The sequence below is a fragment of the Triticum urartu genome, chromosome 6A (assembly GCF_056163025.1).
Source record: "Triticum urartu cultivar PI428250 chromosome 6A, HENAU_Tu73, whole genome shotgun sequence".
Taxonomy (NCBI): Eukaryota; Viridiplantae; Streptophyta; class Magnoliopsida; order Poales; family Poaceae; genus Triticum; species Triticum urartu.
In genome coordinates, this window is record NC_141878.1 from 592,194,171 (window position 1) to 592,219,071 (window position 24,901).

Sequence of the window (24,901 nt, forward strand, 5' to 3'; positions counted from 1 at the left end):
GACGTGACACAGGATGGTGTCTGATTGCTTTTGCCGAGTGTCCAAACCAGTCCACTCCTTATTATCTCCAAAGGAGAATTGAAAATTCTCTGGTCCGAGCTAATGAACGAATCTTGGGTAGAAATTCCAACCCCAGCCTGTCATTGCTGACTGTCCCAATTAACAAATTCTAGCTACAACTTGACTACAGGAAAAGTATGCATGACAAGACGATACTCCTATATTGCAGTTGGGGACTTGTGGTGGAACTGGAATAAGAGAGAAGTTGCTCTGTCTCATATCCATCTGCCATTTCTGACCAACATGATTAAGCTTGCGGTCCTCATCCGAGGAACTGCACTGCTCCTTTGCCTATTGATCTTCCAAGCAGCATCCGCTTCCCATGGTCAAGCGACTGCATCAGGAGTCTGCATCAGCGGCGAGCGAGATGCGCTTCTGTCCGTCAAGGCAAGCGTCCTGGATCCTGATGGTCGTCTGTCATCATGGCAGGGCGACGACTGTTGTCGATGGAGGGGAGTCCGTTGTAGCAACAGAACTGGCCATATCATCAAGCTCAAGCTCCGCAAGTCCGGCAAGCACGCCATGTACGACATAGCCTACAGGTCAGTAGGATTCGGTGGGAGAATACCTTCCCAACTTGGCAATCTCTCAAAGTTGCAATATCTAGATGTCAGTTGGAATTTGTTTGATTCGGATAGTTACTCAGTGAACCTTGCATGGTTGCCACGTCTCTCTTCTTTGAGCCATCTCGACATGAGCGGTTTGGATCTTAGTTCTGCCAAGGATTGGCTTCAGACGGTGAACATGCTTCCTTCTCTTAAAGTGCTTCGCTTGAGCTTATGTGAACTCAATCTTCCCATATCTGCTAGCATGTCACTACATACCAACCTCACACATGTCGAGATACTTGATTTGTCTTATAACAAATTCTATAATAATTCACTCAAGCACGCATGGTTTTGGAATCTCACAAGCCTTAAGGAGCTTTACCTCCAAGATTCCGGCTTGGAAGGGGCCATTCCTAGTAAGTTGGCAAACATGACGTTCCTTCAAGTCATAGACTTTAGTTGGAACAATCTTGTGGGTCTGATACCAAACAAATTATATAATCTGTGCAATTTGACAATAATGAGGTTTAGCGGTATCAACACTGGTTCAAACATAGGGGAGTTCATGGAGCGATTGCCAAAGTGTGCATGGAATACATTGCAAGAATTGTCAGTGCAGGGTGCAAATATGACCGGGAATCTACCCTTTTGGATTGGGAACTTGACCGGTCTCGCCGTTCTTCAAGCATCTCAAAACATGTTAACTGGCCCTCTACCTGTAGGAGTTGGAGCACTTGGTAATTTAAAAATGTTGGACCTCAGCCATAATAAATTCAGCAGTGTGCTCTCGGAGGAGCATTTCGCGGGCCTACTGAATTTAGAGTATCTTGACTTGTCATACAACTCTTTGAGATTAGCTATCAAACACAAATGGGTTCCTCCATTTAGATTGAAGGTCGCAGGTTTTGGTTCATGCCAACTGGGCCCCAGTTTTCCAGAGTGGCTTAGATGGCAATCTGACATTGATGTTCTTGTTCTCAGTAACGCAAATCTGGATGATGTTATTCCTGATTGGTTTTGGGTGACATTTTCCCGAGCTTCATTCTTGCAAGCATCAGGAAACAAATTGCATGGCTCACTACCGGCAAATCTACAACACATGTCAGCTGACCACATATATCTTGGGTCAAATAAGTTTACCGGACAAGTACCATGGTTACCTATAAATATATCAAGACTAAACCTATCTTCAAACTCTTTCTCTGGGTCATTGCCATCAGAGCTGAATGCTCCACTACTCGGAGAGTTGTTGCTTGCAAATAATCAACTTACAGGCACCATCCCGTCATCTATATGCCAATTGACTAGACTGAATAGGTTGGACCTATCGGGAAACCATTTAACAGGAGATATTATGCAGTGCTGGAAGGAATCTGATGCAAACTCTACGAATCAATTTGGTTTTGACATGCTAAGCTTAGCCCTGAATAACAACGGTCTCACTGGTGAATTCCCTAAATTTCTTCAAAGGTCGTCAAGGTTAATGTTCCTTGATCTTTCTTACAATTGGTTATTTGGAGGATTGCCTGAATGGTTGCCAGAAAAAATGCCACATTTGAAAATATTAAGAGTGCGATCAAATATGTTCAGCGGTCATATTCCTAAGAATCTCACTTCCCTAGACAGTCTTCATTATTTGGACATAGCACACAACAAGATAACAGGAAGCATACCATGGTCTTTGTCAAACCTGAAGGCAATGATGACAGTGGTGTCGCAGGACACGGAGTATTACAATTTTGAAGAGAGCATCCGAGTATACATAAAGGACCAAAAGCGTAACTATACCTTTGTAATCTACAAATTGCTAGTGATTCTTGATTTGTCAAGTAATAGTTTGACAGGACATGTTCCGGAGGAGACAACTCTACTCATTGGGCTTAACAATCTGAACTTGTCAAATAATCAACTCACAGGAGCAATCCCAAACCACATTGGTGATTTAAGGCAGTTGGACTCACTCGACCTATCCTTCAACGAGTTCTCTGGTGCAATACCATCAAGTTTGTCGGCTTTAACTTATTTGAGCTACTTGAACTTGTCATACAACAATCTGTCCGGTGCAATACCACCCGGACAACAGTTACAAACTCTTGGAAACCAGATGTATATCTACATCGGTAACCCTGGTCTTTGTGGAGATCCGGTTGGCAGGAACTGCTCAACACATGATGCAGAGCAAAGTGACCTCGAAGATATAGATCATATGCCATCTGTTTATCTTGCCATGAGCATTGGATTTGTGGTGGGTCTGTGGACAGTTTTCTGCACCATGTTGATGAAGAGAACATGGAGAGCTGCCTTCTTCCAGTTTGTTGATATGATGTACGACATGGTTTATGTGCAAGTGGTTGTAAGGTGGGCTCACATGATGGAGAGAACTCAAGACGGTGCACCATGAAGTGCCCAACTTCGCAGCAAGTGAATTGCGTGTATCTAAATAGTATTTGTATGTTTGCACCATATCCCTATTTGTAGCTCTAAATTAGACTTGGCTGGACGTCTGTATTGTACTGTATTGTTATTTGTATGTTTGCACCATATCTCTATTTGTAGCTCTAAATAAGCCTTGGTTGGACGCTTGTACTGTATCTTATTGGTATTTGTATGTCTGTACTTTAACACATGAAGTGTATACATATGTTTTGCTGGATTGTTTAAGCTGAAGAAAAAAATATATTTACCAGTGAGATCATTGTAAAAGTGAGATCATTGTCTAGGCTCGGAGGAGGTGACTCTGGATGCCCAAAAGGTAAAAGTGAAATTAAGAAGAAATAAGTGTATGTTTTATGTCTACGGACTGTTTCATTTCAGAAAAGATATGTTTAAGCTGAAGAAAAAAAAATATACAGCCCTATAACTGCACTCTGTCTTTTCCATGTTGATCGGTTTGCTTTGTATCATCTATTCCCAGAGAGTGATGATCTCATTTGCATAGCAAAAAAGAATAAGGAAAAAGCCATCTGTTGGTCAATATGTGAACAAACTTGTTTGTGAGATGTGCTTGTAAACTTATTCATGTTAATCTGAAGTGTCATTTGAGCTGGTATTCATTTAATTACTTTGGTCAGCACCCAGTCTGTGTTTGCAAGCGAAGTAGAGAAGAAGCTCAAGGCTGATCAGTTCAAGCCCGTGGAGCCCTTTGAGCGTGACCCCAGGATAAGCAGAGCGCTCGAGGTTCCGTCAGTCTGGTGACATTGAAATGGCACATGAACAGAAATCAAGAATCACCAGGTGCTCCAAAAGTGTATAGACGGGACGAACACCAAAGCCTCGAATCCGCTCCTCAGGCATCAGTCCAAAATCTGCTCAGCAGAGAGATCCTCTGCTTCTAGAATGCCAGATGCTCTGCTTTCACTCGTCCCAAACGAGCATCAAGACTTTGCTACAGTGTATACAGCAACTCACCGGCCCCCATATGGCTCAAAAATTTGGACAACAGTGAATTGATGCTATTGTGCGAACCAGACTTGCCCGCATCAAAAACATTGTAAGTTCTCTACCGAGCTTTATTATGTAAATTCAGCATTCTAGGCTTTATTTACACTACACACAATATAAATGAGTTTGTTATTTTTCATACATTGAACCGGAATTTTTTTTTTTAAAAAGACACGCTGACCAGCTGCTGAATCTATTAAACAGGGAACTGCAGAAGCACACACAGGCACGCCGTAATCAATCAGCTGAAATGATGGAGCACGTCTTCTTTGGGAAAGCAAAGCTTTGTGGAGCCGTCCAAAGATGAGGTCTAGTTCTACACATGAAGGATACTTTAACTCTTCCAGTAATATTGGAGGGGGAAATATATAATTGCCATTCTGGTCTTGTCTTGCCAGAAAATATATATTGGGGTTAAAATAGTACTCCCTCTGTCCGAAAATACTTGTCGCTCAAACAGATGTATCTATCACTGAAATACATCTAGATACATCCGTTTGAGCAACAAGTATTTCTGGACAGAGGTAGTATGAGTGAATGAGATGGATATGCTAAAATAGTATGAGTGATGTGCAAGCAAAGCACAAGTTCAGTGTACATTGGGATTTATGATTCGCGTTAAGATTGATGATAATTGAGCATGCCTCTTTATATATACTCCCTTCGTCCCATAATATAAGAACGTTTTTGACACTACACTAGTGTCAAAAACGTTCTTATATTATGGGACGGAGGGAGTACATCATTTCTTTTCTGTTTCATGGATTCACTCTGATATACTCTGCTTCAGTTCCGAAACACTCTCAAGCTTAATAGTGTGATGATCCATTCATTTCAGGTCAAAGATGCACAACCTTACAGCCTTGTGTACGCATAAATCTCAAGAGTCAGCTTTGCTGTCAAAGCCGATAATGCACATCATCGGTGACTAGTTCTTTCGAAGCTCTGCTTCTTCTCGTCCGCTTCGTCTGCCTACAACCCGACAGGGCTCGGTTTTTGGAATACTTTATTGCTGAATTTGAGGGTGACAAAAACCCATTGCCTGTGAAGTTTGGAGAATCTATGTTGAACTCTTCGGAAGTTTTTGTGTCGTGATAAACTGAAGTTGGAGCTCTATCATGTAACTTGGGAGAATCTATGTTGATCTCTTCATAAGTGTTCGTGTCAATTGTCATGAGCACATAAATTATTTTTATTCCTCATAGTAATTTCGTCTTGCTCGGCAGTTTGTAGATCTATCTTGTTTGTTGCCGATCTAAAGAAACTGCGATAACTTTGCGGTTTAGTTCCTGGTCTGAATTTCTGTTGCTGTGATTACTTTCTGTCTTTATCCAAAAACTATGTGACAGTTGTATTTTCAGCAAGATGCAGATTCGAAAGTTCAAAATTTAGGGCAGGCAGGTGAAGAGGTAAAACAAAGTTTCTCATACTCAACTAAAAAGTAAACTAAGACAAACATTTCAGACCATCTCTTCTTCTTGTTCTTCTTTTGCTTCTGCTACACCAGACCACGGCCCGCTGCTGCAGCAGGCACTTCGGTGCTCTTCATTCCGGTGACGGTTGCAATGTCAAATAGACCTATATATTGTCTCAGGCTCCTGCTACTGTTGTGTTGTATCTTGGTGTGAGATCTTGTCGCAACTTCCATTTTTACTGTCCCATTCATATTGAATGGCGCTTCTCGATATTGCCTTCCATCTCTTCTGACGTTTGTGAGTCTGAACCTGAAATTGCTGTTTCTTGATTTTTGCTTTCCGCATTGCCGGCAGGTGGTGATTTACTTGCTCAAATTGCATGCCCATCAGGATACATTCCATCTGCATCTAAGTAAGTAAAAGTATCTGCTGAATTTTCGCAGATGGATTCCACTTTTACAGTGCTTCCCATTTCACGGAATATCTTTGTACCGTTGAAGCGAGATCTGGAGCTCCTACTCCGTTTCAACTTGATTAGCTCCTTTACCCACACTGAAGAATAACCTCCTTTTTGAAAAAAAACCACACTGAAGAATAACTTGGTCCTTCATGGCCGTAACATGCAGCAGCTGACTGTCACGGCTCTGCGCCTGGCTGAAAAATTTAAGACAACTCAACTACTATTAACTTGGTCCTCTGAGCCTTGGTTTTGTAAATGAAATACCATACCGTCGATCTGTCGCCCAAGCGTTGCCAACTCATCGAATTTGTTTATGAGGTGGAATTCAGTTAAGTCCTTTGGCTAGTCATGTAATATGTCCTCTGTTTTCAGATATGTTTCTCTTCTCCATTTGTTTGTTGTGCTTGGCTATATCGTCATTGACTCGTCAGCCGTCATCATCCTTAAGATAACTCTAAGCTAAACCACGGATTCTTGGTGAACTCTATGTACGTGCTTACTGAATGTGTTCTATGTTCCTTCCATGTGTTATTATTTCCAACCAGCAGCAAGGAGAAAACTGCTATCACTAATAAAACACAAACTCAGAATATGCATACTACCCCTCCAAAATCCGAATTGCCGATGACCAATGTGCTTTCTGATTTGATCGATTGTCCAAGTCATTGTAAATTTCATCCATAATTTAACTAGAAGATAAATATGCAAGAATTCCAAGACCATGACGTGGACTTGGAACGTGCTGCTTCTCTCTATTTTGTAAGCAGGGTAACGAAGATGTCACTAAAGAAGGATAACCTGTCACCTGGATAGGAAAGAAGAGCTCTCGCGACCGCTTCGCCCCCGCGGGCGACCGGCCGCGTCCCCGGCACCTCGTCCCCGAGCTCTCCCCCTTCCCTTCCTCCTTGCAGCCGTCGCTGGCATCCGGCGCTGGGCCTGGCCCGGGCGGCGCTGGCGGCGGGCGCCCCTGGCTTTTCCCCTCTCGGTTCGCACTGACGCGGGGCGATGCGGCGCCGCAGGGTGCTCCTAGGCGCGACTGTCCGACGCAGCGGCAGGGCTCTCCGGCGTGGTGGCGGGCGATCTACTGGACGGCGGCGCTGCCGTTGGCGGTGGGGCGGCTAGATCTGGCGGCACCCGCTCGGCCCAGATCTGGGCCCTCCGGGCCCCATCTGGGCCTGGGCGGGCCGGCGGCGTGGAGGGTCGTCGGCGTGGCTTCCGGGAGGCAGGGGACACTACTAGGGAAAACCCTAGCAGTAGCGCGGGTATTTTGCCTATCAGTAGCGGGGGAGGACGCGCTATTGATAAGGCGCTACAACTATTCCTTAGCAGTAGCGCGTGCTACACGCGCTGCTGCTAAGACATATAGCAACATCGTTTGTTCACTCCAGCGCTACTGCTAATATAGCTGCTAATATAGCTAGTAGTAGCATGTTTACTCTCCATAGCTACTAGTATTCTTTTTCTCATTTTTTTTAATTTTTAGTGTATTTATACGCCGTTATACAAATTTTGGTACAATACCAATTATGAGGTTGTTATATCAATATGTCCATAACAGTATGTCAAATGAAGGTGGATTAGGTTCAAGTGAAGGGAACATGTGGTGCATGTCATAAGTATACTACTAATCCAAACTTGATCTAGTTTGGACTAGTAGTACTTTCGATGTGCACCACATGTTGCCTCCACTTGAATCTAATCCGCCAACACAAGCTATTTAATCATCATCATAGTCATTACCACCAACAGTAGTTATTTAATCATCATAGTCATAGTGTAGCACACATCATCATCTTCAAACTCATTCTAGCTAGCTAATCACCACCAACACTAGCTGCGGTAGCTATCTAATCACCACCAACACTAGCTAATAATAATCATCATAGTCATTACCACCAACACTAGCTATTTAATCATCATAACTCATTTCTAGCTAGCTAATCACTCCTGCTGCACTCTCTCAGGTAAAATAACATAAAACATGTGTAGCACTCCTGCTTCATCAAGTTGGAGCATGCAGATGAACCTGTCTCCTAATCATGGGCTACGCTTCTGATTGCTGCCCCCTATTACTTCTCTGGATCGTTCACAATTTTGCTCCAATCTTTCACTATTAAGCATTCCTTGCTATTAGAAATCCTGACATATTAGAAATCCTGACATTGTAGGATATCTTGGCGGTAAGCTAACAATTCTCATGGGACCTTTAGTCTCTATCCAATGAGGCACAACATTCATCGGGAGTCCCTGTTGAAGAACATCGTATAGTAAATACTTAGCAATGAAGTTTAGCTTAACAAATAATGTATGCAAAAGATGCACTGAGGACAAATAGTAAAAATCTTACCATCTTTCCTAAATAGATGTTACTATAGTTCAGTACGAACACTATCGGTCACACATTTTGAGTACTAAGATTTTTAAGTCCAGGAAAATAATTTGTCTTGACAATATGAAGATCCCCAGGCCATGAAACATAATAACCTATCTCCTCGCAGTTTAGTTCAGCCCCGGGACAGTGCACGGTCATGTCTACCAAGCGCCGGACATGTTTGCTTGAATGGAAATAAGCTGTCAATAGAAATTAGTTGTCAACTATTTTTGAATAAACAATATCAAAGACATAAATATGGTTGAGAAACTCACATAATGGTATAACTGGAGGCGTCTGCACATCGACCCAGATGTCGATATTACCTTCAATATCATCTTCGGAACGAATATCAAAGGTGATAACAATATCAGGCTCAAATGCATAAGCTTTGCATAGTGCTTGCCAAGTTTTGCATTCAAAATAGGTGTAGGTGTCTGCGTTGTATAATTTTGCGTGGAAAGTATAACCATGCTTGGTCTTCAAGTAAACTCTCTTTACCTCCATAGTAGTTTTCATAGGACTGAAACCTATCTTATCCAAGGCAAAAACTCTTGCATGGCAGGGGATACGCTAGTAGAATAGTAAAAAAGTTAAATTATAAGTTGAAGCAAATGAAGCAGATGTTATGCTTAATTACGAAAAAAGACTTGTCGTTGTGACTTACTGTATCCACTTCGAAGTTCTCGTCCAGCTTGATGCTGAAGCGCCTATCATCATCTAGGAAGATTCTGTCGCACAGGCCGCGCTCGTCTTCGCAGTATTTGCAAATACCGAAATCCTTTTCGTCGTCAGACATTTCTTATGTTCATAGTTGAAACATTAATTGAAAATCGATCGAAGGCAACTACCATGATACTCAACACACAAATCCGGGGCACTCGATATTTCCTACATATTCTGGCACAAGTCATGTCAAAATTCACAGAAAAATCCGGCATGACCTTTGCTAAAATAGGACATATCGAGCGCCTGAAATTTGCCGGAACGAAAATGAATCAACACTCCGGCAAAACATAGGCCACTTGGAGGTGTAACCTGCAAACATGACCGGCCACTTGGGCAAGCACATATTCTATTTGAGCAACACAAAATATACATTTCAAAATATCTTATAGGACTCATATTAACATGAGCGTTCAATAAGCAAAACCAAATCGTAAAATAAATAAGTATTCAAATTAGCATGCATTCAATAAGCAAAAGTAAATCATCTCATGCGTCCGTACATCGTCGAATATTATCACTAATACATCCCGAATAGTATCATACATATAACATCACTAATACAACTAAAACCCTAGCGCACAACGGGTATCGGCGCGGGCGGTGGACACCCACAGAGAAGGAACCATCACAGGATCATAGCTCCAGTGAGATCCCTGGAGAACCTGCCAGGTATTAGAGAACCTGTGCTCCAACGCAAACAAGTAGCGACGGACGTGCGCGTCCTCCTCACTGACACGGTGACACACCACCTCCGCGGGGTCCTCGAGCCTCTGGACCGTCACTGGCCCACGCGACCGCCATCAAAGAAGGTTCGGGTCAACGACGGGCTGGCTCCTCACCAATCTGCGCCCCCTGGTAGGTAGCGCCTCCCAGTACCACCCCGGCGGAGCCCAGTCCCGGACATGGCCCATCTGGTCAAGCAGGTGTCCTCCGCCGACTTGACGACGAGGATGCGGGATAGGCATCGTCGACGTCGATGCGGGAATAATTCTTTTACCTAAAAAAGTAAACTAGTTCTATTAATTTTCGTACTAAAAATAAAATAGTTGTATTAACTCAACTAGTTCAATTAAGCACTTACTGTAAATAAAGATAAACTAGTTTTTACTAAAAATAAACTAGTTCAACTAGTTATATTAATTTTCTTACTAATTCTATTAAACACTTACTAAAAAACAGTAAAAAATAGTTAGATGAAGTCTAAAATTTAACCCTAACTAATTTGATGAACTTTAAAATTTAGTGAACCCTAACTAATTTGATGAACTCTAAAATTTAACCCTAACTAATTTGATGAACTCTAAAATTTAACCCTAACTAATTTTATGAACTCTAAAACTAATTCTATTTAACAACTACTGCCATAATTAGCATCTAATTTGATGAACCCTAACTAATTAGATGAACTCTGAAATTTAACCCTAAGAACCCTAGCTAGGCAGAGGAAGGGGAGGAGGAGGAGGAGGGCGTGCTCACCTCGGGCGCCGACGGAGTTAGGGAGAGGGGCACGTGGCGTCGAGGTCGGGGACGGGGACGGGGTCGGGGCGGCGGGCGCATGACGGAGGGCGGCGATGTACGGGTGCGTCGAGGTCCGGGTCGGGGGCGGCGTTGGGGTCGGGGTCGGGGGCGGCGTCGACGGCGTGCGGAGCGCGACGGGAGAGCGCGCGACGGCCGGGCGATGACGGCGGCGACTGCAGACGCATGCGTGTTGGATTTGGGGAAAGTGGGCGTGGGGAAGAAGAACGGTTCGTTAAGTGGAAAGTAGCAGCAGCGCGTTCCACGGAAAGCGCTACTGCTACATTAGCTATAGCGCATGTCCATAAAGCCCGCTGCTGCTACGCATTTCTCCTTTATTTTTCATTTTCATTTATTTTCATTCACAATTTCTTTTTTTTCTTACCCTTTTTCTATTTCTTTCATTTTCATTTACTTTTCTATATGTTTTTCATTTTATTTTCCTTTCCTTATCAGTAGCGCTTCCTGCGCGAAACACGCTGCTACAACAATCTTAGCAGCAGCTCGCTCTCCTTAGGCACGCTACTACTATAGGTAGCCTGGCGAGAATATTAAGGGGAATTGTAGTAGTAGGGCCTCTACAGTTAGACGCGCTACTGCTATGATCTTAGCTGCAGCGCGTTTGGATAACATGCGCTAGTGGTAAATTGTAGTAGCACTTTTTTTGTCCCGCGCTACTGGTAAGTTTCTGTGTATAAGGTTTTCCCTAGTAGTGGGAACGACGATGGGCGGGTGGTGGATGGAGGCGCTGGTGCCGCCCTGCTGCAGCGTGGCCGGCGAGGCTTTAATTATGGGCCCGATTTGGGTCTGGCCGGGCCAGGGGTGGCCTGGTACGCCCTGCTGCTGCGTCCGGACGGCGACCGCTATGGTGCCGGAGACTCGGGCCTCCCGCACGACGGCGGTGGAGGTAGTTCCCTCCCGCGTGGCTCCGGTGCTGCTGCTCCCGTCGCCTCGTGCGTCTCTCTCCATCCTCTTGGTCTTGTGGTGGTGATCTCAGTGAGGCGGCGTGGGTGGCGTCAAGACTGCGGTGGCGCATACTAGTGGGCGGCGAGGTGGCTGGTTGGCTCCGGCCTGGTTGGGTGGTGGGGTTTGGAGTGTAGGGTAACGCAGCAGAAAAAAAAAATTCCGACCTACGCACCAGCCCAGGACGACTATGGAGACTGCATACATGGTTTGGTCTTTTTTGTTACTGACAAGTAGCGCAGCGGGAAGTAGAGTCGATGACGCTCGGCGCTGCAGATCCCCGCAGCTAGGATTTACAACCTCCCAACCGCGAGGATGTATACCCTCATCTTCTCCTCAGACAGCCCTCCGGGGGGCGGTCGAACAGCCCCCCGGACGGTGTCGCGGACAGCCCTTCGGGAGGACCTTCGAAACTCGGACGGTCACACGGACAGCCCTTCGAGAATCATTGCAGTTATAGCATGGAACATAAACATAATTATGGACTCGGAGATAAATAATATCATTTATTATTGCCTCTAGGGCATATGTCCTACATGGAGTTCGGGAGAAATCCCTTGTCGGCTTTTCCGGCTCCGATGCGGTGGCACCTGCGGGTGCCACCATTCCTTCCTGGAGGGTGTCGGAGGTATCCATCCCCCACTCCCTTCCGCGTGCCGGGGGAAACCCTAGGACACGTCCGGGCAGCAGCGTCGTTGGCGTCGCATCCCTTCTTGGAGGTGCTGCTTGGTACGCGGCGGATCGGAGCCTTGGTATGTGGTGGGTCGAGTCCGGAGGGCGCAGCGGTGGCGGGTCATCCGCGCTTTGTCGAGCTGCCGTTGTTGGCATTTCTTTCTTCTTTGTTCTTTCTTTTTTCTGTTGGACTTGTTGTGCTTCTCGCCTGAGCATTGCTATGTGATCGGTGTTGGTTGCTTTGTAATACAAAGCGGGGAAACCCTTTTTTGGTAAGCAAGGTAACTTGAGACTAATGACTACGATAGTGTAATCTTTATGGATGACAATGATTTTCTCTGCTTTGACATATGCAAGTTAAGTTAATCCTAACACTCCATGTTGAAATATATTTCCCACCTCCCTCCACAAGTTCGGACTTTAGGATGAGTTGGCTGGAGCATGAATTCGATATGGTATCCGAGCAAGGAGGTCTTGAATTCAAGACCCTACCAACGCGGTATTAAATAAAATGATTTTGCGGCCTACATTAATCCCACCTCCCTCCGTCAGTTCGGAATTTTGGATGAATTGCCTGGAGCATGAATTCAATACTTCAGACTGTTTGTACTTTTCTCTGCTTTGACTATCCAAGTCGTTATAAGCTTTTTTGCCATAACTCCAGTATTCGACTAGCTTTTCTTGTAGACCATTCAATGGGAGCGGTCGGTAACTGGTCAGTGGCTAGCATGACAAATCCTGATGATTTTTCTGAAACTATCCTTTTGACTTGTTTTGCAGATTGCTGAGCACTGAGAGCCACGATCTCACCGAATCATTTATTGCCAAAGAGAAGGTTGGGAAGGTCCCAACACCGGGAATTACACACGGCCAAAAAACAAAACAAAACAAGAACGACAGGTTTGCTATTGACGTCCTGGTGAGCATAAAATATATAACCAGTATGGGTGGCATGAACCAAATATTAGATTGAATACTCTATATGATCAGGTAGTACATACTAATGTGTATCTTTTGTCCGAGAGATAGTAGGACATGGGAGCAGATCCAGTGTTCCACCAAAGGAGTCCCCACCGGTTGCCTCCAATATTGATAAAGGCTCTTGCCCTGCTTATTTCCAACAAAGACTCTGTTTCATGGCACCCTGCCTTCCAGATTATTATCAGACAGATACAAATTGGTGAGCTGTTGGAAGCCACCCAGCTCTTTTGGGATGAATCCCGACAAATGGTTTTGCTGAAGGTTTAGGATGTGTAACAGTTCAAGATTACCAAAAGAACTTGGAACTTGACCAACGAAATTGTTGAACGACAAGTCTAACCTCAGTAGACCTGAAATATTGCCTAGTGATGCTGGGAGATGACCTTCAAAATTGTTATGGTCCAATAAGAGATAATGAAGATTCAGGAAGGTATCGCCAAAGTTAGATGGCAGGGTTTTCCCAAGCATATTGGAACTTAAGTATAAAACTTGGAGAGAAGACTGATTGTATTTGTACAGAGTTTCCGGGATTTCACCTGATAGCCTATTTTCTTCAAGGAATAAATAAGAAAGATTTGGGAGTTTTCCCAACTCATCAGGAATGGTTCCGGTGAGCTTATTATCAGCAAGTGAGATCTCATCAAGCTGACTGATGTTTTTTAGGCTTGGTGGGATTTCTTCGGTGAGATTATTTCTTGCAAGAACTAAGCACACTAGATTGGATAGGCGGTCTATACCACTAGGAACTTCTCCTATTAGTAAGTTGCTAGACAGGTATAGGATCTGTAGATTGGAGCAGTTTGTAAGAGTATCTGGAATGATCCCTCGCAGTGAGTTGTCCCCCAAGTAAAGGTACTCTAATCTTTGGAGACGGTTGAGAGGAGGTATCTCTCCGGTGAAGCCATTACTGGACAGGTCCAGTCCCCTAAGGAACGTTAGATTCCCGAGGGACGGTGAAATCGTGCCCGACAGTGATAGGTTCACGAGGTTCAGCTCGGTGACTCGGTCCGGGTGCTTGGGGTCGCCGCAGCCGACGCCCTTCCATCTGCAAAGGCGGACGCCGACGTGCCAAGATCTCAAGGCTTGCCTTGAGTCGTTGGTGATGGCCCGCTTGAAATCCAGTAGCGACATCATGTCCGTGCTGTTATCATGGATTGTCGTCGTTGAGGAGGAGCAGCGGATGCTTCCAACTCCACAAGAAACGAGAAGCAATGACAGTAGAGTAAGGATGGGGGCGAGCCTCGCCGATTGACTGGCACATGTAAGAAGGCCTCCCTGATCTGCAAGTGTAAAGAGTAAATGAGCAGCGCAATGACTTCAGAAATGATGTGAAGAAAGAGTTTGCTGGCAGCAGTGTGACAAAACCGGCGGCAAGGCAAAAGATGGATGTTTGCTTAGGAGTACTATACTTCACTAGTAATGAGAACAGAGTAGGTATGGTATGGCACCTTTGCTCGACCGGATCGCTCGGAACGGCGGCCCGCTTCCTTCCATGGTTTTGCTTGCGACCGGCCGGGTGGCGAGGTGTTCCTGTGTGAGTTGGAACGCTGGATGCTCATCAGGCTTAAGGCCGCAGGAGTTTAAAAACCCTCTGTTATGGTGCTGCTAGAAGGAGGGCGCGAGAGGGCCGGCCGGGGGCCTTTTTGCCCACGGCCGGGCAAGAGGGAAGGGATTTCCTTCTTAATTCTTGCTTGATTAGATTGATACATTTCCTCTCTTTATATAGAAAGGTTTACTTGACTCCCAAGCAAGGCTTACTTGACTCCTAAGAAAATGACCCTTATCTCTAATTAACCCTAAGACTAACGAGCTATACCGCCAGCCCAGGTCATTAGGCCCATTGCGTACTCTAACACTACACCACACTTGGACATGCAGCTTGTCCTCAAGCTGCAGCCTAACCAACTTATAACCATGACTCGAGGCAACAGAAACCTAACACCTAAAAACAAGCCTTTTACATCTCGTCTTGTTTTATTACTCTCAACCTGAAATGGACTGGGATGATTTATTTTGGACCTCTTAACAAAAAGTGGATACCATCCGCACGTCGGACGTGCACGTGTACAGCCACCTGGATCCCATGGACACCATATGGACAAAAGGAGTGCATGTGTATGGCCACCTGGAAGTGGTCGCAAGAGCGACCAGCAGAGGCGCCCTCGCGGCGGCCGGCGGCGGAATGCAGTGGTGCTACGCGGTGCGCTCTTGTCAGTGACACCATGCCTTCTCCCCGCCGGACGGCTGTTGGTCGGCACCGCACATAGAAGAGTGGAGGGTTGTCGATGGACAATGGCGAGGAGGGGTGCGCCGCCCCAACCGCCGACATCGCAGACTTTGAGGGCGTTGTTCGTGGGGAAAACAGCGTGCCCAAGATCCCCGACGCAGTGGATGAGATCGAGGTCCTTTGCGCAGCAAAGCGCAACTGGGAGGAGCGGCAGCTGCAGACCATGCAACTCCCGCACATGCCAACACGCTAGGAGGCCGCGTGCAACAGCCTGCAGCCTCACCATCGCCGACACGTGGCGGGTAGTGATCCAAGCTGGAAGCGGTGACGGCGACGGCGAAAGCTTGATCTGCTGGATGGGGACGCCCTGGGGAAGCGGTGATGGCGACGGCGAGAACTTGATCTGGTGGATCGGGACTCCCGTCGGCGCGGTCGATGCGGGGCCGGAGCTGACCGGTGATGGCTGCTGCAGTTGCAGCGGCTGCTGCGGCGGAGCGCCGGGCGCGGCGGAGGTCGACAGGAGCGGTGGCTGCCACTGCAGCCAGGGCGGGGCAGTGGATGGCAGCTGCTGCAGCAGCCCGATGAGCGCGGCGGAGGCCACCTGGTGCGGCGGCTGCCACGGCAGCCAGGACGGGATGGTGGTGGCGGTGGATGGCAGTTGCAGCGGCTGCTGTAGCAGCCCGACGAGCGCGGCGGAGGCCGCCTGGTGCGGCGGCTGCCACGACAGCCAGGACGGTGCGATGGATGGCAGCTGCAGCGGCTGCTGCAGCAGCCCGGCGAGCGCGGCGGGGGCCGCTTGGTGCGGCGGCTGCCACGGCATCCATGGCGGTGCGGTGGCGGTGATGGGTGGCGCAGCCGGGTGCGGCCCATAGGACCCGGCCAAGAACAGGTGGATCTCCTGGACCGCCTGTGTTAGGTCCCGCAACGCCCCGGACACCTCCGGGGTGAGGACGACGGGGGCGGGCGCGACGGAGGATCCCGGCGCGGGCAGGAGCGGGGCGACGGTCGTGACCGGCAGCGGAAGAGACGGGTTGGGCGGCGGTGAAGACATGATCGAACCGAAGCTAGCTCATACCAAATTGTTATGGCGCTGCTAGAAGGAGGGCGCGAGAGGGCCGGCCGGGGGCCTTTCTGCCCACGGCCGGGCAAGAGGGAAGGGATTTCCTTCTTAATTCTTGCTTGATTAGATTGATACATCTCCTCTCTTTATATAGAAAGGTTTACTTGACTCCCAAGCAAGGCTTACTTGACCCCTAAGAAAGCGACCCTTATCTCTAATTAACCCTAAGACTAATGGGCTATATCGCCAGCCCAGGCCATTAGGCCCATTACGTACTCTAACATCCTTTTACAGCGTCATCACGTCCACATACTTGCGTCTGAATTTTCTGCAATTTTTCACACGGCCTTAGCTGAAGCCTGCCCGTCATCGGAGCGAAGACCTCAAGTCCGTCAAACTTGTCAGTGACCGTTCGAGTCCTGAATAAATACTCCAGTAGGACCGGTCCAGCTCTTATGTATATATACTTTTCAGCCAGAATCGGACAGAGATATGTCCAGCATGCGGATGGTTTCTTTATGACTGCCGTGTTTTCCCGGATGTGGTGGGCGAAGTTCAGGGACGGTTTGAGGTTCTTCCTACGGTGCCTGCCATACGGGCGCGCAGCGCTGCAAGTCAGGGACTGTCCAAATCGTTAGAAAAAGTATGCGTACAGCATGAAAAGATCATGACGTGGATTAGCTTTGCTTGTAGACCAAACAATACGAGTGGTCAATACCGGGCCAGCATCACAAATCTTGATGATTTTTTTTAAACTGTCTTTTCGATTCCTTTGCTATTAATGGCTATTCATTTTGGGGGTTGGATTTAAAATGATGTACATGTGGCAAATAAAGGGAGAGTTGCCAACATTCAAAAACCTCTGGACCTTAAAGCTAGATGTGTGACCTGACTCACAATGTGCAGATATTGTTGGTCTTATTATGCGAATCCAGGATAGAAATTCTAGCTCCAATTTGGCTGCCGTGTTGTACATGGTACTGTCTGAATCATGGCAAATTCTAGCCACACCTCGAGTGTAGGAAAAGTATGCATGACAAAGACCAAGATGTAGCTTGTAGTCTGTAGACCATACACGTATATTGTACGTAGTTCATTCTCCTTTCAATCATGACAAATTCTTGCCACATCATCTGTTTAACAAGGTCTCCCACTACTAGAAAAAAGCCTATTAATGGCGCACTGGTTTTGCCTACTAATGGCGCATTACCAGTGCGCCATTGGTAGCACGCCACTAGTATATCTTACTAATGGCGCACCAAAGGTGCGCCATTAGTATCTGGTATACTAATGGCGCACCTACTAGTGCGCCATTAGTATGTAACAGCATGCGCCATTAGTGTGCCTCCCGGGGGGCCATACGTAAGCATGGCTTTGTCATACTAATGGCGCATTCTCCTCTGATGCGCCATTAGTATCCTTTGGCATACTAATGGCGCACCTGGTGGTGATGCGCCATTAGTATGAATATTTGGTTTATTTTTTTTCCTTTTCTGATTTTTGCACAGGTTACAAAATATATTATTAGACAGAATATAAAATATATTATTAGACAGAATATAGACAGGAGCACACAGCAACATCGGATTCATCGAATACAATAGAAGATTAGTCTCCGAATACAATTCATCATATTAGTCTCCAAATTCAAAAGACCGAACAAAGATAAAACATTACAAGTCTCAAGACCGCGAGTATCGAGTTTGTCTTCACATTACAAGTCGATATCGATCATCTAAACTATCATCGCATAGAAGAGAGCTGTGGTCATCACGATGAGCATCATCGCGATCAAACTGGTCTTCATCCGGTTCCTCCAACGCTCCCTCCTCTCTCCCACTAGATAGCGTGTGTATCTAGATTCGGCCTCCGCCCTAGTGGTGTACCCTTTGTAACTGCTACCGCTGAAACGGTGAACCTGTCTCTGACACTCCTCCCAGTCATCGTAGACTCCGGGAACCTTACCCTTGTACACGACATACGACGGCATCTCTATGCACAAGCCAAACAACAGAAATACATAAGCAATATGTAAGTATGCAACAAAAGGATCGGAAGAGAAAAGCAAGACATTAATAGCATGATTCATAGTCCTACTAATAAATAGCATCGATTACATCTAAGTTGAACAACTGTCCAAACCAAAGAGACATACGAATTCATTAAAGTTTAATTACAACATGAGCCAATCAATGTTTCAGAACTACACATCACTACTTTCGACTCGACTCATCGGACAGGAGCGTGGGTGAAGCCGCCGTTTGTCGTGATGGTCATGAAATCACAGTCGTTGTCACCCTACATTTGTAGCCTTTCATCTATCTCACTGTTGGACGGTTGATATCTGAGGAAGAACTGCCCCGCGGTATGAAGGACATCTTGATGGATGATGTCCGCAAACTCCGACTGGATGCGAAAGAATTCTTGTCTGAGGTCCGCGTCCTGGACTTCCGACAAGCTCGCGGCCCAATCTTTGAGATTATCTGGTAGCAAAAGGTGATGATGGTCCCATACGATCGCCCGCATGTGATGGAGGGCGTAGTAGGCATCCTTCTGACCGCCAGGCGGCTGCTTGACGCAGCAGAACTTCGTATTGTGTGAGAACATGTGCTTGCCGTACTTACGAACTGGCCTGGTGAAGGTGCCTCCAGATTTGGCGTAGCCGGGGAGAACATCATCAAGAACTTTCTTGACATTTGTGTAGTCTATCTTGGAGTTACGGTTCGGGTCGAAATACGTGACCATGGAATATTTCGGGCTTAAGAGGATGAGTGTGCAATGTGTGTCACTGCACAGAACACGGAATGTTAGAAAAAAAAAGAACGATCGAAATCTAAGAAATCATATGTTACGGGGCGGTTAAGGGATGACTTACTCGGGGAAGTAAGCCACAAGGAAGTTATCCTTATCTGCGTTTGCCAGAATGACGCCTTCGAGGTGTGAACTCGCACTTTGGCGGTCCCCAGCGCTGCTCAAGTGCTTGGCACGCATGTAGAAGGGGTCGACTATCACGATGTCCGGGGTCTTGTCTCTAATGATCCGCATCTGCATGCTCAGCGAAAACAGCCGAACGAAGGTGTAGTGCAACGGATGAAGGTTAAACATAGCAAAGATGTCATCAAACCGCAGGACGATCGTACCCCTGATGTCGCCATCCACAAAGCCCTTGCTCTTTGGCACCTTGGCCACGAAAATCGGGTATGCCACATCCTTCTCTTTGAGACGTCGCTTCTCCAAAGAAAGAACACTGTCGTGCAGACTCCGCATAGCACCGGTTGCAGCATTCAGCATATTTGGCGGTAGCATCGCCCTACCCGCCACATGCACCCTCCTCGAGATATCCTTAGGTGAAGGTGGCCCGTCCTGAGCACGGATCGAACTCGGTGCCGACTGGCTCGCACCGGCGCCCTTGTTAGTCTTTCGTTTCCGTCCCTTCTTCTTGATCTCCTGTAATGGGACCGAGTTCTGCTCACAGATCGCCTTCTTCAGCGTGTTGGGGCTGATAATATTTCGCACCTCAGCTATCTGAGGCTCGGTGAAGGCGGGAGCTGGAGGCGTGTCCTGATAACTGAACGCCAGACGACGCCTGTTGCAATTGGATTTCTCGGCCGTACCAGCTAGATCGCGGTCGTCTTGGTTGGGTTCTTGAGAAAGAGGCCCGAAGAACTCGTCAGCGTACCCATGTTCGGCAAAGTACTTATCAACTTTGGTAAATGTACCATCGTCGTTCTCGTCGCCGTCCGGATCCTGTGCCATAGGGTTGTCCGGATCCTGTGCCATAGGGATGTCTGGAAGGTCCGGTAGCGTTGCGGCGTTCTTGCCATGGCTTGGCGCTGGCACGACTAGCGGTCTTGTCTGTGGGGTGGTTTCCCCCACCCCCAAACGAATCTGGCTCTTCGGCCAAAGCAGGGGCCAGTTTACGCAGGTGCTGAGGGTCATCTCATCTTCTTCATCGGCCCCAGCGGGTCGAATCGGAGGTAACAACTCGTCGCAGCCTGGCAGCACCCGAACCACTTCAACCCTATACATTGTGGGTGGCATCGGATTACCGTGGAACATGGGGTTGCCCGGTTGAACGATTCTGCCCTTGGCGACATCGACCAACTCGGCGCCCACGAAGTGCAGAAGAGTGCAACGAACGTCGGCGGTGCCCTGCGAAAACATGTACAGGGCGTCAAGGATGCCCAGTCAAAGGCAAGGAGATGAAGTCATCTCCCGAGAGGCTTAGTTACCGTGATGCCGTCGAGCTCGGATAATGTCGAGGCACCGCCAACGGCGGGCGTGCAACTGACGGAGGGGGCGCTTGCTGGCGAGGTGCCGGACGGCGTACACCCGGGTGCATTAAGCTCCAATGCCCGTGCCGGCGCCGGAGACACGAATACCGCCTCCACCGGAGACACCACTGGCGCCGCCGCCGGAGACACCAATGGCGCTGCCTGCGCACTGTGCGAGTTGCTGGCCGTGAAGCTGGGAACTGGGGGAGGCCCCTGTTGGCCGCCCGCAATCCACGTCGTCAGCCCATGAATCAATGTAGGCACCATGGCGTTGAGCGTCGTTCCAAGTTGTTGTTGCACTTGCTCTTGGACAAGCTCTGGAATCCGCGCCACTTGTGCCTTGAGTTCTTCAACCTCGCGCGTCTGGCTTTCCGAGCTGGTCTTTTTCTCCTTCCGCACACCAGCGATATAGTATGACCCCCATTTTGTGGACAAGCCTTTGCCGACCACACGACCAGCTGACGTCGGCTTAGTGAGCTTATCCTTGTTTTTCATTACGTTCAACGCCCTATTTAAAGGGGTGTCGAAAGGGGAGCTCTGAGACGACCCCGCGCTACTGCTTTCATTGTCCTGCGGAAGGAACGTGAAGCATTTAGAAATATTGGGGATTAATTAGAGTGCCACCATATGGAGCTAATTACGCGGGGGTGTATTCCTTAACAGAAGAAGCTCAAGTGCCCTGATCTTCGGATCCATGGTAAGCTCCTTTGTTATCGGGTCCTCCTTGTACCGGGCCTTGACATAGTTCCTGGTCTGCTTGTCACCGTTGTATTTCTTGAAGCGGTGCGGTAGGCCTTGCTCGGCACGCTCCGTGTCCTCCTTGTCCCATATAGGCTCCGCCACTCTATAACCGCCGGGACCGAGTTTGTGTTCCCCTAAGTTCAACTCCCGCATTTCTTTCCCCCACTGACTTGATTCGGAGGTTGCGGGGCTCTCGCACTTGATCTTGAACCCCTTGTAGTCATCTTTGCTCATCAAAGGATATTTCGCCTTGATCTTGTCATAACTATCACCTTTATCAATCATTCTCTTCACCGCGCTTCTCCAAGTAGACAAGGCCGTGCTCATCTTCGTAAGGGCGGCACTATTCACTTTATTCCCTGAGAGGCGTGTGTTTTCAAATTCAGCGGGGAACTTGTATCGTTCGTGCAGCTTCGTGAAGAGGAGGTTGCGCAAATTCCCTCGGTCCAGATATAATGGTACAGCAAAGAAACAGCTTAATCCATGCCTCACCTTATGAACAGTCATTACTTCAAATACAGAAGAAGGAACAATTTATTTGTGACATAGTTACAAATGATGACAGAATAAAGCAACACCCTGCACTTGCCTAAAAACAAGTGAAGTTTCACCCATATAAGAACAACTTTATAAAATCAGAGAAGTTGCTAAATTTTTTGTATCCTTCATATACACTGGAGTACAATGCTTTATAATGTTCCATCATCATTACAGAAAATTGACAACATCTTGACAGTTTTCAGATTTTGACCAAAAAACACATGGTCTTTTTAACAGTTTTCAGTTTGGACAGAATACTGAAAACTACATTTATGTGTCAACAACATCTTGTTTGCCCCTTCAAGGGGCAGTTAGTTGGCCCTATGCAATTCAAGCATCTACACCCACCAACCAGTTGGCTGGACCTGCAGTTAGCCAGCCATCAACCAACATTTTTTGTGGGTAAAAAGCAAAGAGCTTGTGCATAATTACAAGGGTTATGACCCTCTTTTCCTGTTCAAAAGAAAAGGGCATAAGGAGGGGGAGAAGACCAGGCCCAAGAGAAGGCTACTGCTATTTTTCTACCCTAGAAAAAAATGCACTCCTAGTACATGGCTACTGCTATTTTTCTACTGCTAGGAAAAACATCACTCATTGGAAATGAAAATCTCAGTACCAGCATTTTGAACATTGAAATGAAATACAGTAGTGGTGGAAGTAGTATATGGAGTAGTGGTATCTTGTGTAAAGTGCCAACTCCACAGATTTCTACAACCTTAGCACAAAGTACAGCAGCAGCAAGAAGAAACCAGCAGCAGCAGATAACAACACAACAATAGCAGAATAACAACAGCAGCAGTAGCAAGAATAAGAAGGAGGACTATAAGACTACATGGGTCAAATACTAGTACAAAAAAAACTCCTTTTACCTTTGGAGTCAAAATTGAGACCATATGGATAGTAGAGGAAAATGAGACTTTGTCTCGTGGCTACAAGTGGCAGCAGCTAGCAAGCACATTTTTATTACTATTTATCTCAGGAAAGAATAATAAGCAATACTTAAGTGCAGCTTTAGGATTGGTGTGAGATTAGTCATAGAATAGTGGTGGCCATTGATACTTATTGTGCTTCATATGCAAATGGTGGTAGATATGCTAGTTTTACTCCCCGTCACGAACTTGTATGTTTAGTATCTCATATATGATCGGTTCTCCTGGCATACTTGTCATGATATTAACTTGATTAAACTTGTTAAAAAATCTACGGCGATGGAATCAAAGGGTGAGTATCTATCAGTAGGTGAGCACGAGCTCGGGCGGAGACGGCGCACAATGTCTACGGCGATGGAATCAAAGGGGAAACAGGGGAATCGACGTGGTGCTCACCGGGGAGCACAAGGGTGGCTCGGCGATGGCTTAGGAGCAGCAGAGGCGGCGGATCGACGGCGGAGGCGGTGGTGCCCGAGGAAGAAGAAGGCGTCGATCCCGTCGATGCGGTCCAGCAGTGCGTCCTCCGCGGCCTCCTGCTCCGCGTCGGCCGCCTCCGTCTCCTCCTCCTACTCGTCCTCCTCCTCTGGCTCGGGGCGCGGGGGCGCGGGGGCGGCGGCGCAGGGGAGCTGCAGTGGTGGGGGCGCGGGGGCCGGCGGCGCGGGGGAGCTGCAGTAGGGGGGGCGCGGGGGCGCGGGGGCGGCGGGGATCGGGGCAGCGGGGTGGAGAAGAAGGTAGGGAAGGAGAGGAGACGACATCGGCGACGGCGTGCGGCGGACGGAGGGGGCGGAGCAAGGCGGGGCGGCCAGAGGGAAATAGGTGGAGTGGGGCGAGGGTTAGCAATGGCGCACCTCCCCCTAGTGTGCCATAAGTACGACGACAGCAATGGCGCACCTCCCCTCCGTGCGCCATTAGTAATTGTCTTTTGATTATAGTTCGAGCACTCAAGTTATATACCACCTAACCGTGTTCCCATTAGAACACACACACTAGTCCGACTGGTCAGCACGTAGCACACACACTGGGAGGTCCTGGGTTCGATTCCCAGGCTCCCCAATTTTTGTTTTTATGCATTTTTTTCTTTGCACATATCTTGTTATGCATGCATCCAAATATAACATGTCACATATGCTAGATGCTCAGAATTTCATGTAGAAAAATAATATGCAGTTTGTTGCCATGTTAACAACATTTAAAATGTTGTTTGATATTTATTTGTGTTTAAATATGTTCAAACTTGTTTAAATCATAACTAAATATCCATAGCTCCAAATTATATGCTTTTGGGAGTAACATATAACCAAGCACAACTAGTCTTTTTTTGGATTTTTAGATGCATTCATTTGTGAATTGGTAAAACATTTATGAGTATGAAAAAATATCATCAAATTTTTTATCTAAAAATATCATCAAAAAGTGACCATGAAAATATCATGAAATTGGGAAAAATATTCATAAATTCAAAAGGTGCCCATGAAATTTAAAAATATTCGTGATATCAAAAAGTTCCCGAGAAATGAAGGCTACAATTTAAATACAATCGATCTTAGCTAGCTATCTGTTCACAATCTTCTTGCCCTTCTTTTTCGCAAATGGAGTTCTTCTGCGAAACGGACGTCCTTTAGGTAGGGTGGTCCTGCTTCTTCTTGTGGTGTATGCTGCTACTTCATCGTCGTCGTCATGTTCGATCTTCGGGTCGCCGTACTTGTCGAAGTCTTGCTCATTGGCTACTCCATCCATTCCGATGATCTTCCTTTTGCCTCTCCTCATGACAACACGACTGAGCTTTGACGGATCGGTAATGAAGAAGCATTGGTCCACTTGTGCAGCCAGTACCCATGGCTCATTTTTCGCGGTGACGTTTGCGCCCGCGGTCTTTGATTTGGCTTCGGGTATAACCATGGTGGTGAAATACCGGTCTTCTTTTAGGACGCTCTTGGCCCATCTGACACGGAACATCGGGACCTTCTCTCCAGCG

The 24,901-nt window shown here is 47.1% G+C and overlaps 2 protein-coding genes across 2 annotated transcripts; one reads left to right on the forward strand and one right to left on the reverse strand.

Annotated features, from left to right (window-relative positions):
* The first annotated feature begins 266 nt into the window (after window positions 1–266).
* On the forward strand, window positions 267–4,076 carry LOC147966841 (receptor-like protein EIX2). The gene has a single exon (XM_087529118.1). The coding sequence runs from the start codon at window positions 304–306 to the stop codon at window positions 3,007–3,009; it is 2,706 nt and encodes a 901-aa protein (XP_087385244.1). The 5' UTR covers window positions 267–303; the 3' UTR covers window positions 3,010–4,076.
* Window positions 4,077–13,308: 9,232 nt separating this feature from the next.
* On the reverse strand, window positions 13,309–14,649 carry LOC147966842 (uncharacterized). The gene is made up of 2 exons (XM_087529120.1): window positions 14,604–14,649; window positions 13,309–14,435 (listed from the first exon to the last, which is right to left on the reverse strand). Exons 1-2 carry the CDS (start codon window positions 14,647–14,649, stop codon window positions 13,309–13,311), a joined length of 1,173 nt encoding a protein of 390 aa, XP_087385246.1.
* Window positions 14,650–24,901: the final 10,252 nt, after the last annotated feature.